At 34.7% G+C, this 14,687-nt stretch overlaps 1 protein-coding gene across 1 annotated transcript in view; it reads left to right on the forward strand.

The window, feature by feature from the left end:
* Window positions 1–14,687, forward strand: part of EXT2 (exostosin glycosyltransferase 2) — a 70,967-nt gene that overhangs the window by 5,600 nt on the left and 50,680 nt on the right. The window contains exons 2-6 of the mRNA XM_015831713.2: window positions 1,241–1,805; window positions 2,242–2,331; window positions 6,118–6,234; window positions 11,143–11,338; window positions 12,420–12,559. Coding sequence (XP_015687199.1) covers window positions 1,270–1,805; window positions 2,242–2,331; window positions 6,118–6,234; window positions 11,143–11,338; window positions 12,420–12,559 — 1,079 coding nt within the window. The 5' untranslated portion in view covers window positions 1,241–1,269. The remainder of the gene's footprint in view (window positions 1–1,240; window positions 1,806–2,241; window positions 2,332–6,117; window positions 6,235–11,142; window positions 11,339–12,419; window positions 12,560–14,687) is intronic.

A 14,687-nucleotide genomic window follows, 5' to 3' on the forward strand; every position in this document is an offset into this window, starting at 1 on the left:
GCTGAGACTCTAGAAAGAGTACAGAGAAGAGCAACAAAGATGATTAGGGGACTGGAGGCTAAAACATATAAGGAACGGTTGCTGGAATTGGGTATGTCTAGTTTAACGAAGAGAAGGATGAGGGGGGACATGATAGCAGTGTTCCAATATCTCAGGGGCTGCCACAAAGAAGAGGGAGTCAAGCTATTCTCCAAAGCACCTGAAGGCAGGACAAGAAGCAATGGGTGGAAACCGATCAAAGAGAGAAGCAACTTAGAACTAAGGAGAAACTTCCTGACAGTTAGAACAATTAACCAATGGAACAACCTGCCTCCGGAAGTGGTGAATGCTCCAACACTGGAAGTTTTTGAGAGGAGACTGGACAGCCGTTTGTCTGAAATGGTGTAGGGTTCCTGCCTGGGCAGGGGGTTGGACTCGATGACGTCCAAGGTCCCTTCCAACTTTATTATTATTATTATTATTATTATTATTATTATTATTATTATTATTATTATTATTATTATTATTATTATTATTATTATATGTAAAATAATTACTCTGCAATTTTTCCAAGAAAGATAGTGTAGTTTGTTGCACTGTAGGACTATACTCCATATATCTCTAGCTTGAGAACCACAGAAACTCATAAGATATAGCTTAAGTTAGCTTAAAGATGCCACAATATGACTGTTGTGTTGTTTTAACTTTATGGGGTAATTACAAGGATTTGGGGAAAATATTTATTAAATGTATATGCTGCCCAACTTGCCATCAAACTGCACATCGAAATATGTGTGTATTTCTTGAAATGATCTTAAATTAGTATATCTTCTATTGGTAATTTACGTTTCTCTATTTAGAGTAGAAAATGGCTTATCTTTTTGGTCTGCTTTAGCAAAAAATAATAAATCTAGATAAGAACCTCATATATCCAGTATGATATTGGAACCAGAGCTAAACAGTAGTAGATGACAATAAAAATTTGGGATGTATATTTGCTTTGGGGATATATTCAATAAATTCCATGCTGTTGCATATCCTGTTTGCTTTGTTGTGTGTTTTCATAGTTGATATTCTACGAGACAAAAAAACAGATATATAAAGCGAAATCAGAAGTGCTTTTTTAAAAAAACAGAAATTGGAGAGGAGAACGAAACATCTATGTAATATTTATTTTATATGCAGACATGTTTTACTGGTTTAATAATACATTATTCTCTTTTTTATCCCCTTTTTTCTTTATATGTGTTCTATTCTACAGAAGCTTGTGGGAAGGTGGCTTTTTTCATTATGTGTGCGTCAGTCAAATACAACACTCGGGGTCCAGCCCTCATCCCAAGAATGAAGACCAAGCATCGCATCTACTACATTGCTCTATTTTCTGTTGTGCTACTGGGATTAATTGCCACTGGAATGTTCCAGTTCTGGCCTCACTCCATTGAGTCATCAAATGACTGGACCCTTGAGAAGCGCAGTATTCATGATGTACCTGTAATCAAGATTCCTGCAGACAGTGCCATTCCGGAACGGGGAGATCTTAGCTGCAGGATGCACACATGTTTTGATGTTTATCGCTGTGGCTTCAATCCCAAAAATAAGATCAAAGTCTATATTTATTCCCTAAAGAAGTATGTGGATGAATACAACATGCCAGTCAGTCACACCATTTCCAAGGAATACAATGAACTGTTAACTGCTATTTCTGATAGTGACTTCTACACAGATGACATCAATCGTGCTTGTCTATTTGTGCCATCCATTGATGTTCTGAACCAGAACACACTGCGCATCAAGGAAACAGCTCAGGCTTTGGCACAATTATCCCGGTACATTCCTACAGAAACCTTATAGTAACTTCCAAAGCTAAAACAGGAATTCAAGAATAAGGATTATGAGAAAATGTGATAGCCAAGATAGAAATATTGTGTTAGGTTTTGATGTTGGAGAACAATGAATTTTTCAGTCTTAATTACTGAGTGTCTTTTTCTCCCAAGGATTAATAATTAAAGCTATAATCCTGTATTAATACACTAGAAAAAAGTTCACCTGGATTCTTATGCTTTCTTAATATTTTGTATAAGATTGTGAACAGATTAATTATTAGTTGGTGTAGAAATCAGACGAATAAAGATAGCTGGGATATTTTAATTTTTGTTAGCTGTTTTGTTTTAGAATTGCTTTGGTTTTTGTTTTATGTCCAAAATTGAAGTACCTGTTCGGTATGGTGCTCAGATTTTTCTTTCATTTCCTTTATCTTCTTAGTTGGGACCGAGGCACCAATCATCTCTTATTCAATATGCTGCCTGGAGGGCCACCTGACTATAACACAGCGTTAGATGTTCCAAGGGACAGGTAGGTAATTTTCACTGTTGTTTATGTCTTTTTTTTAAGTGGTTAGGCGATTTATAGAAAGTTGGGTAAAGAAATGGAAGACCATGTGAACCTGCTTGGCTTGGGGTATTCCATAAACGAGATCACTTTTCTGTTTGGTTTTTTGATCCTTCATCATTTCTAGAGGAAAAAAACAGGCATGGTGCCTATTGATGTATCTCTGCTGTTTCTAAAAACATTGCTCTACAAAGATTTAAAGTATTTGTTCCAATGTACTGATGTTTCAAAGGCATATTCTTATTGAAGATGAAAAATAAAACCTTTCAAAACCTAAAGCCCCCTAGATAGGAGTCATGTGCCTAACTACCCTCAGTATGTCATGGTTATATAGATAATACGTGACTGAGTGCTGTTCTCAGTTGAAAGTGATGGAAGTTGATTTAAGTGATGTACATTGCCTTTATGTGTTATGTATATCAAAATGTATTTCAAAGGGAATGTACTACTTGCATTGTTTCTGTTAAAATTATATGTGCATTGGTATGGGTAATTAAATAGGTGTTAGAAGTAGAATGTTTATTTTTGTGCAAAAAACTGATCAATGCACATATGTTTCTTGTAATTAACTTAAATGTAAAAACTGAAAAAAGAACTACCGTAATGAAAAAATCAAACCCTATGTGTAGATGGACCATGGCTAGCCTGCAGAGGGCAGTCATGTACTATTGTTTTGCAGTCTTAAGTTCATTGTTTTGCAGTCTTAAGGACTTTATGTGTTTCTTCTCAAAACCCCATCCAGTCCTTCTAAAAACAATCAAAGGCATTAATAAAAAGACTGTAGGCCAAACGTTTGTGATGTGTTTAGTTGTCTTCAAGTATAGGTAGCCAAGCCTTTCTAGCAAGCTTTTGATCAGGGGACAATGGACATATACTGTATGTCTTGTCTTGTTTGTCTTCTGTTTTTGTTAAAATGGCACTTACAAAGCTTATATAAATAAAAGCACAACTTTCCTCTCCTTCATCCCAAATATACTAGTCCAGATGTTTGTGGTTTCTATTTTTTAACAAATGTTGAGAATACATATGAGTTGATAGGGGGAGGAATCTTTTACCCTTCTTGGTTCTCTCAGAAGAAGTGTTACATTTGATGTCACTCACAACTAATAAATTGTAAGTCTGCTTTCTCAGAATGTGAAATCTTTTAAAATACCATATAAGAGCGGAAGCTGGTGAGGTGAAAACCAACAGTTATCAGGCCAGATGGAATTGTTATATAAACATTGAGCAAATATCTCCCACTTCTCAGAGAATGAAGAAAGAATCCAAATTACCATTTATCTGTAAAAAGTAGTATTTCGGTTTTAGAACAGACTTATATATAACACAGGATTTTGATATATTGCAGTATACCAAAATTGTAGTAGGTTGATTTTCCCCCATATACATGTCTTCTGTCTTGCTAGCAGTGAAGAAATTACTTAGCCATGTTGGGTTTGTGAAGTGACTATTATAGGAAACTTTTTGAATGAGGAATTGAGTGTCTGAAGAATTGAAATTTATAGCCATGCCTTGAATAAAACCTCACATTTATAAATCATCATGAATTTGTACAAATATAAAATCTATGTCAAAATCCTACATTGTGGCAACTAGATTTATGAATTGTGTAAGTAGCTTAGAATTTCTAAAGTTGCAGTAAAAATTATTAGTCAATGGTTGTAATAAAACAGTCATAATGTGATCATACTAATTAACAATATGAAGCTTCCAAAAGATTAAATTTATAGTAGCCACACATATATATAAAACACATTGCAGCAATCCAAATTAGAGATCGCCAAAGGATTGCAAGATTACTTGTGTCCCATAAATTCATACTTATTGGCTCAGTCTAAACTATAAAAGATACTTTGAGCCAGGTATGACAGAAGGATAGTCTCAGACAATATTCTGAGAGTGCCGATAGTAGTAAAATTGGCAACCTGAGTGCCCTCCATATATTTTGGATTTCAACTCCCATAAGCCCTAACTTGTCAGAATATTGGAGGAGCACATGTGAAAGATATTAGCCCACATATTCACTTACTTAGACCAATGAATTATCCACATTGTTGATATTTTGTCTGCATTTAACATCCCTATTATTGCCATCTTGTCTGTATTTGGTGTCAGTTAATTAGTCTTCCTTGTTTCTTTTTTCTTTTTATTATGTTTTTATAAATCTTCGTAAATTAGGTTTCCATACATTGATGTTCATATAATACTCTGGTTTGTCTTCAGATCATATAAATCTTTCACCTTGTTTCTGTAACCCTGCCCTTGTACTGGTTCAGTGTGTACATTGCTTGAACTATCCAGAGGATGTTGGCGGAGAATTCTGACAGTTGAAGTTCGCACATCTTAAAATTGCTGAAGTTGGGAAATACTGATCTAGAGGGAAGAAATGAACGCATATTAGTCCACCCTCCCTAAGTTGAATGGGAACGTTGATGTCTGAAACATATGGCAGCCTGTAGCATGCTGGGGAGAAATGATCATTTCAAAGCAGCCTTTTCTGGAACTGTCCAAATATGTAGGAAAGAGAGTATTGCATTTTAGCATGTACTCAGAAATATCCTGGAACCATTAATATTTTTATTTGTTTGTTTGTATCCCGCCTTATTATTTTATAATATTTTAAATTGAAAGCTGCTGAAATATCAAAAGGAATTAGTAGATTCATTCTCCTTTTCTTTCCTGACATAAGTTATCTTATTAAGAAAATATAGTGATAACGCAGCCAGATTTCATATCAATTTTGGGGGACTCTTTATTTACCATTCTGTGTTTAGTATTCTGAATTTAAGACAAAGAAAGTGAAATCCACTTCTGGTTCAATTTCTTAGGCACTATTCATGTGAATATTAGTCCATTTACTAAATCTTTTTCGTAATAGAAAAAATAATGTAAAAACAATGGATAATGAAAAATAATGCAATTACTAAAAAAATCTCTATTTATTAAATTCTTGTCCATTTATCTAGCATACATTTCGATTCTGGATATATCTAGTGCAGGATGGAATTTGATGTTGCAAGAAGTCAGTTTATTTTCTTTCTTGAAAAGGACAATTAAAATATTTGCAAATTGGAAGTTTGCTGTCTTTTCATGCTCATTTACAGGTAGTCCTCGACTTACAATTGAGCCCAAAATTTCCGTTGTTAAGCGAGACAATTGTTAAATGGGTTTTGCCCCATTTTACGACCTTTCTTGCCACCGCTGCTATGTGAATCACTACAGTTGTTTAAATTAGTAACATGGCTGTTAAGTGAATCTGGCTTCTCCATTGATTTTGCTCATCAGAAGGTTGCAAATGGTGATCACATGACCCCAGGACACTATAGTTGTCATAAATATGAGCCAATCGCCAAGCGTCTCAATATTGAGCATGTGACCATTGGGATGCTGCAGTGGTTGTAAGTGTGAAAACCTGTCAGAAGTGACTTTTTTCAATGACATAACTTTGAACCATCATCAAACTGTTACATGTTGAACACTACCTGTATTAAACTACTAATATAAAGCTTTTAATTTAACTACTACTCATAGAAGTTGAAAGAGATAGAAAATGTTCTGTTACACAGGTACCTGAATCTCTGGTTTAAGTTTTAGATACATTGTCTTTTGTTGTACACTTATTGTCTTTCAATCAGTATGTTTCTGCTCTAAATTTTATCTTACCTCTCTGGTTATCTAAATCCTTTGAATGAATAAACATTTGAAAAAAACACACATGGGAATCTAGTATTTTCTTTCTGTCATCCTCAGAGCTTTGTTGGCAGGAGGTGGTTTTTCTACATGGACCTATCGGCAAGGATATGATGTCAGTATTCCAGTTTATAGTCCCCTGTCTGCAGAAGTGCAACTGCTAAATAAAGGACAAGGGTAAGCTAATATGGTACAGTTAATTGTGCTTTTGCTAACAGTGCTAAGAAATTCAGCCAGTCAGATCAGAATTTGGTTAAATTCTCTTAATATTGGTACTTCTCCATTCATTCAGACCTGGAGAGCTGAAATATTCAATATATTCCAGACTTCTTAAATATTATGTCAGAATGATTGACTGTGCAAGCTCTGGATTCTCTAGCCTCCTATATTTTGAAAATGGGAACAATATTTGCCCTTCATTCATTTTCCATGAATTGTCCAGGATAATATATAACCATTTGATTGGTTCATCAACAAATTCCTATGGCTATTCAGTTGATTCTGGAGATTTAAGCTCATTCAAAATAAATATATATTTCTTGAAACAGGTTCTATCAATCTCATGCTTCAATTTTTTTTCCTCATAATTGTTGTATACATCCTATTATCAGAGAAAACAGTCAAATAGGAGTTGAGTAATTGAGTAAATGATTTTTTTCTATTAACATTTTGTATTGAGTAAGTAGAACATAGATACTTTTAACTTCATTTTGTTTTGACAGAAATTGTGGGTGCTCCATCACTAGAGGCTTTTAAGAAGAGACTGGATAGCTCACTTGTCTGGAATGGTATAGGGCAGGGGTGTCAAACTGGCGGCCTGCAGGCCGGATGCATCATAGCAAAACTGCGCCCACCCCATTGCCGGCAATGGCAAAAAAGTCGTGATACGCATGACACATCACGTGACGTTGCGAGTTTGACATCCCTGGTATAGGGTCTCCTGCTTGAGCAGAGGACTAGAAGAACTCCAGGATCACTTCCAGCTCTGTTATTCTGTTAATTTACATAAGCAAGGAAGCCTTTATTTTTAAAATCTTTTGCCAAGTCTTGAATCTTGGGTCTTAGGTCATTCTGAGTATTAACATTTCTGACTATCTTTTCAATTCCAAACTCTGTGTTTTTTACCTTGGAGAATTGTTTCTCTTTCCATTTCCTGGCTATGTTCTTGTATGTTTTCAGATCTTTGTTACAGTATTGGAGCATCCTCGCCAATTTGTTTTGGTGTTTTCTCTCTCCCTCCAGTGGGATTATTTATAACTACTTTTAATATCTTTTTTTAAAGAACTTTCCTTGTTAGCTCTATTTTATTTTTATTTTTGCAAGATTAAATGTCTAGAAAAAAAAATCTTAACCTGATAGGCAAAAAGAAAACATCTTAACTCCTGCTTCCATCCAATCCTACTTACCATTGTTTATTAAAATCTATTTTTAAAAGTTAATTATATGTTTTTGGCTATACTTGGCTTTACTTTCCTTTAAAATCAATAGCTCCAGTATTACGTGATCACTTTTCATTAATATTCTTGTTATTTTCACTTCATTGACTAAATCTTTCCTATAGGTTGGTATCAAGGAGAGCTCATTTTCTCATTTCTCATTCTTCTGTTTTTTTTGAAGAATAAATTGAATTGAAAGGACAATATGTGAGAATTTGTCTTAATATCCCAAAGTTCCCCTCATTGCTATTTTATATATATTTGAAACTTTTGCCATTTTCTTTTAAAAATGTCATTGGCATCTTCCTTGGTTAGTACATAATAGAAGATATCATAAATAGTCCTTCTTTTGTTTATTTATTTTATGATCAGCTTGCATGATTAGGTTTTAGTCTTTAGAAGGTATACTTCAGCACCAGAAATTTCCTTGTCAAATATGAGAACTGTTAGGAATGCTTCATGTTTATTGTTATATCACATTCAGTTCCTCTCTCTTGTCCCTTACATTTACTGTATATCTAAACTATTCATCTTGACCATGCTCTTGTTGATCATCCCAAATCTCTTATCTTCTTTTTCTTTACAAATTTAACAGAAAGTTAATTAAAATTTCTTTTAAATAACTTCCACATTCATATTATAAAGCAGAATAGAATTCTGTAAAGTGAAATGTTATATTCATATTTATGAGCTGCATTCATAATTTTTATGAATAAAAATTCATAAAATGTCGCAGAAGATTGGTTAAAATATCTTTCAAATAGCTTCCACGTTCATATAAAGCAAAATAGAATTCCGTAAAATGAAATATATTTATATTTTTGAGCTGTATTCATAATAACTTTGACCTTGTAAAACATTTAAGAAACGTTTAAACTTTGATTGTTTTAACAATCAAAATATACATTCTAAGTTCATGTTTAAAATCTGTTTTAATTGATTTTTTTTAAAAATATTTATCTACTTGCACTTCACTTGTTTGTGCCTTTGAGTCAGTTTTCTTGGCAAGGTTTTTTGCCTTCCTTCTAGGACTGAGAGAGTGACCAATCCAAGCTCATGTAGCTGAATTCATGCCCAAGGCAAGATAAGAAGTCAGTGTCTCCCATTTTGTAACCTGATGCCTTAACCACTGCACCAAACTGGCTCTCTTAGTTTATTTTTTTTATCTATTTATTATTTCAATTTACATGGCCACCTATCTTAAATTCATGACTCGGCAGCTTAAACAGTTAAACATAAGAACATACACATAATCAGCAGCTGAGGTAAAAACAGAACAACCAACAACAAATCACCATAACCATCCATCGACTGTCACCCGTCCAAGTCCCCAAGCCAGCAGGGTCAGGGCTCATCTACTTTCTGGGAAGATGATATTCAAAGGGCAAGTGCCACAGCAAAAAAGAAAAAAAATCAGAATAGTTTACATTAGAAATGTTAAGATGTAAATTTAATGTTTTTACATTTTACATAAAGTATTTTCATTTTCATAGAGCCCTGCAGAGTTTAATTCCATTGAGGCTATTCCAGTTATTCTTCACACTATTGTACTAACTTCTACAGCTATCTACCTTTGATGAAGCCCTGTGAAAGAGGCATAATAGCGAGTGAGGTATTATAGATGTACATCTATAGATGTACATCTATAGATGTACAAATAGCGAGTGAGGTATTATAGATGAAGAACATTGCTGGCTTTTAGTTCTATTTCTTTAAGTATAAAAATTCAGTATAGATTTCATTGTTGTTCAGTAGGATTTTTTAATCTGAAAAATAGACTGAAAGCAAGAATATCTGGATTCCCTTCTACTTGTAGCTACAAACTCTGAGTGGTTCAGCTTTTTATTAGAAACTGAGCGTTATCTTTTATTCAGGGCAGATTTGATAGATTATTTTGAAGGAGTGATTTCAATCATATGCCTTTTAGTTAATACTATTCAGCATTATCAATATTTCACTCATGTTTGTTGCTTCATATTTTAACTATTATTTGTTCTGGAAATGTATGAGTTCAGTTTTATTTTTATTACAAATTGTGACCTTTAAGTGCCAGTAGTTGTGAACCTAATTTACTGATATATTTTACAAGAGTCTGAGTAACAAGGCAGTGGCATTTAACAGTACAATAAAAAATATTTGCCTGCAGGTGACTTATAAAGTTGTAAGTTTAAGTAATAGACAACTATTAAAAAAAGATAATAGAATAGAAAATACTTGATATCTCGCCCCATTGTCATAGACAAATGATTGCTATATGGAAAACTGATCTGGCTTAAATTAAACCAGTTTCATATGCCAAGAGGGAAGAATAGATATTTTTTCTAGGCTGACCTGTCTTCTTTTGAGAATATAAAGCAGATATCTACTAATGTGTTGGTTTGTTTATGAAATTTATAAACCATTTCAGTCTGAGCTAGTTTCTCCAGATGAATCAAAATGCACACCATTAGAATGGTATGATTCCAAAGCTGGCAACAAGCTAAACCCCATTATAAGACAAACGTGTGACTGCTGATAGTATTATCATGTGGCAATGTTCTGCAAATTAAATTATGTTGCTTCTAAAGCTATGGTTTCCCATCTGAAAATTGAAGCTTAATTTTACTGTATTTGTAACTTTCTGTTACTGGTATTGGTTAAATATTAGTAACTCCCTCTAGCCTTCAATTGATATGTATTCAAGTTTAATGGTGGTGGTACATTTTTAAATGGATTATGTTTATAAATCACATTTGCCACCTACATTTTTTGTTAAAAAAATTACCTGATTAAAAGTTAGTTCTTAGTTTTTGGAGTGGAAATATTGCTGAACATAACTGGGGTAGTTCAGCTATAACCAGGAAGATAACTTCCATCTTCTGTTGCCCATATAATATTTACAAGATGGTATTTAACCAAAAGAAAAAATAATAAAAGAGTTTAAGAGAAAGCGTAAAAAGCCAGGGCTAATATGATGCATGTTATGTTAGTGCTTTCAAAACCACTTCTAAATACAATCTTTACTGTATTCATTGGAGAATGTTCTATTTATTTGAATATAGCTAATTTTCAAAAAATGGTGCAACCATAGATTGTGTTTCAGTGCATCCTTGAAAATAATTTTAATTGAATCAGTTGAGAATGACACCAATAAATTCAGAGGATGACATAGTTTGCCTACAGTCCACCATACTTATTCATGATTCATTGATGTTAGTGGCTCACATTGTGTTCAGCATGAAGGTCAAATGTATGTATTTTTTACTGCCCTGCCTACTGCATTTTGCTTATTCAGGTTGTTTAATAATGTCTTATATTTGGGTTGATACATAATTTTTTTCCAACTATCATATTGTTAGTTGACCAAAAACCAAAGGAGAACAAATATTTCAGACTATGTTTGTATAATAATAGAAATAGCAATAGCACTTAGACTTATATACTGCTTCATGGTGCTTTACAGCCCTGTTTACAGAGTTAACATATTTCCTCCAACAATCTGGGTCCTCATTTTACTGACCTTGGAAGGATGAAAGGCTGAGTTAACTTTGAGCCTGTCATGTTCGAACTGCTGGCAGTTGGCAGAATGAGCCTGCAATACTGCATTCTGACCGCTTACCTAATGAACACACTGCTAAAGATATATGGTTCCAACTGTTGTGTTCTTCAGTCTCCGCAGATATTTTCTCCTCTCCTCTCAAATTGCTCTTCATCCTGAATACCGTTCAGAATTGGAGGCTCTTCAAGCAGAGAATACAGAATCTGTGTTAATCTTGGACAAGTGTACCAACCTTTCAGAGGGAGTTCCATTTATTCGAAAGCGTTGCCATAAAAACCTGATCTTTGATTACCCTCAGGTCCTTCAGGTAATGCTGCATTTTGCTCCTATCATTTCTTGTTGGTTACAAGAGAGTATGGTTTATTTTAAAAAAATATGATGGGCTCTGTAGATAAATATCTGAAGCATAAGATTTCTTATATAACCTTTCACTGATTATATATATATGGTGAGTTTGGTGCACTGTTACCCTTCTAGGAGTGTAAACGTTTTATTGGAGAGCAGAAGTAGTTAAGGAGTCTGGCAGAAAATGGAATTGACAGGATCCTTCCAACCTAGTCTTTGCACCACTTTTGATATTCTTCTGAGGGATTCCAGCTATCTTCCAAAGCAGAATTTGGAGAGAAAAGGAAAGATTACTCAACTTCTCCCAACTACAAAAAAAACCAACACTCAATTATTTTAAGTCAGATCCTGAACTTCCATGAGTCATGTGGATGAGTCATGAGCAGAACTTTTTTTTCCCATGAAAGGTCTGGATCTGAGTAATTAAAGTAATGAGTGTTTGTTTTTGTACCTTCAACTTAGTTTTTGACCCCAGAGGTTGCTTGGGATTTTCCATTGCGTTCTTCCTAGGGCTGAGAGAGGTGACTGGCTTTATGCCCAGAGTGAGATTAGAAACCACAGTCTCCTGGTTTACAGCCTGATTCTTAATCTCTATACCAAACTGCCTTCCTTATGTTTTCAACATTGCAGCCCTGACTCAGACACTAGTATTTGTGTGTTTAAAAATGCATATTTATAGGCATCTTATGAACCTTTTTAAATACAGTATGTTTAGTGCAGGAAACTCTGGTGTACACGTTTGCCACATAGGTATGGGGCTTCTTTAATCTTTATGGTGAGATAGGAGCGTCGAGAGACAAATGGCGTCACTTGAAGAGACTGAAATAATTCTGGAAAAGGATTGTTGGGGTATTAGTTTAGTATTTCAAAGTTGTAATTAACATTTATCATAATTAATATGAAGGAAAACTCTGTTTGTATGTGATATATATATAATCATGAAATCCAAAACATGATGGTGAATAAGCTGGGCATTAGTTTTAATTTAATAAGATAATAGAAAAACAATTATGACTATTTTGTGATTTTTTTTTTGTCCACAGGAGGCCACATTCTGTATTGTTCTGCGGGGAGCACGTTTAGGACAAGCTGTTTTGAGTGATGCGCTTCAGGCTGGTTGCATCCCTGTTGTCATAGCGGATTCTTATGTTCTTCCTTTCTCTGAGGTTTTGGACTGGAAGAGGTACATGCATACATTTTTCTCTTTGTTGCTTGACATTCTGGACTAGAAGAGGTTCATTCTGTTATTGCTCTGTGGCTAGTTTGGAGACTGCATGGCTCAGAAAAATATTGAAAAAATATATGGATTGAATCCATTTGTCTTGGATAGATAGATAGATAGATAGATAGATAGATAGATAGATAGATAGATAGATAGATAGATAGATAGATAGATAGATAGATAGATAGATAACCATTTTTTACTGTGGGCACATTGGCGCACATTTCATTAAAAATGAAATTCTGTTGCCTGCTCTCAAAGGTGTACACATATATAACACACATATAAACATGCTATATACAACATATGTATATATACCTACACCCTTACATATAAATACATATAGATATTAATCACTGTCCATCTTGAATACAAAGTGGAAAGAGGAAGCTTGAGAGTTCACAAGGTTAATACTGTATATAGAACAAAACTGTGACTGAATCTGGATGTTCTGCTTTGGATACCATGAAGCCTCCTCCCAGAAGGTAACAAAGAAAACAGGTTGTGAAGAGGTTGTGTAGTGTCCAAGACAATCTGTGGACCCTGCTCAAGCATTGCTTATATGCTATGTCTTGGATGGAAGGGAGGAAACTGCCAATAATCTTTTTTGCCCTCGTCACCACTCTCTGCACCGCCTTCCTGTCTGAAGCAGTGATGCTTCCAAACCAGACTGTAATGCTGTATGACAGGATGCTCTCGATCATTCCTCTGTAGAAGGTGGTAAGGACAGGGGAGGGAAGATGTACTTTTCTCATGTGACACAGAAAATGCAGGCGCTGCTGTGCCCATTTCACCAGTGTCTCGTTGAGTGACCAAGCCAGCCTTATTTCCAAGATATACAAGAATAGTCAGCTGTAGTGGGTTGAGTGTAGTGATTTGAGCGGTCAGGCACTTTTTGATAAAGTTGAGATTTATTTAGATCACAGATTGCTCAACCCACAGCATAACCAACACAAGCTATGAAAAGGGTTGCACTACCATACATTAAAAAAGAATCACAGAAACAGCTGACAGACTACAACTAAAGAACAACACTATAGCACAAACCAACTAAAATCCTCCAAAAGATTTTAAGTAAACCAAAAGATCAAGAAGCTCAAGAAGAAAAAAACAGGAGTCATCTACAACATACAGTATAAAGACTAATAGCTCCTTTGTAGGACAGATAGGCAAAAGATTAGCAGAGGCATCCATGAACACCAACTAGCAATCAGAAGACAGGATGAAAGCTTCATAATCTCACAACACGTGGACAGACTCAACCATAGTTTCAGCTGGGAAACTAAGCATCCTAGACTAAGCTAAATCCAGAAATGCTAGGGAATTCCTGGAAGCTCATTTTTCTGTGGTTAAGAGATGCATAAAAACAAAATGTAATGTTAAACAGAAGAAATCATCAATACTATAGTAGAAGAAAGAAAGTTACATTTTTGGTTTTCTCCGTTATGCCATCCAGATACCGAAAACGAATTTTCATCAACATTGTAGTCAAACAGAGAAAATGTTGTATTCTAGACTTTCTCCTTTGTTATATTAAGCAGGTACAAAAAACACTAGGGTTGTGCATGAAATAGAAAATGTTTTGACATTCAAAACAAATACATTCTGTACCAGAAGTTCTGCCAAACTCTGGAACTGCTATATTTCAGCAGAAACAAAATCCAAATTATGGGTTTCAGCCAATATGAAATTTACAAGGATGACATGTGCCAGCCTCTGCTCATTCCATAAAATAATAATAATGATTTTATGGCGGGTACATGCAACCCCTCCCTTATTACCTCTTCTCAACAGTTTTCACTGTGTTCCTCCTCTTCCCAGTGACCTCACATTCTTTTCTCACTTTAACTGCTATTGCTACTGATGTCCTTGGCTTTTACCTGCTCCTGTCAAAAAACTACTCAGAATAACCATGGCTCTGCTTGTATCTAGAACAAAACAATCTAGTTTTGTTCTATATCCTGTTCTATATTCAGATTAAATATGCATGTTTTAGCTCAGACATAAACTCCCTGAAATAGCTGTTCCATTATAAAAGTACATTGCACCTCCATAAAAAACTCTAATGTTGAGGGAACCCTGACAGAAT

Source organism: Protobothrops mucrosquamatus, unplaced genomic scaffold (assembly GCF_001527695.2).
Source record: "Protobothrops mucrosquamatus isolate PMUCROS unplaced genomic scaffold, P.Mucros_1.0 scaffold_277, whole genome shotgun sequence".
Taxonomy (NCBI): Eukaryota; Metazoa; Chordata; class Lepidosauria; order Squamata; family Viperidae; genus Protobothrops; species Protobothrops mucrosquamatus.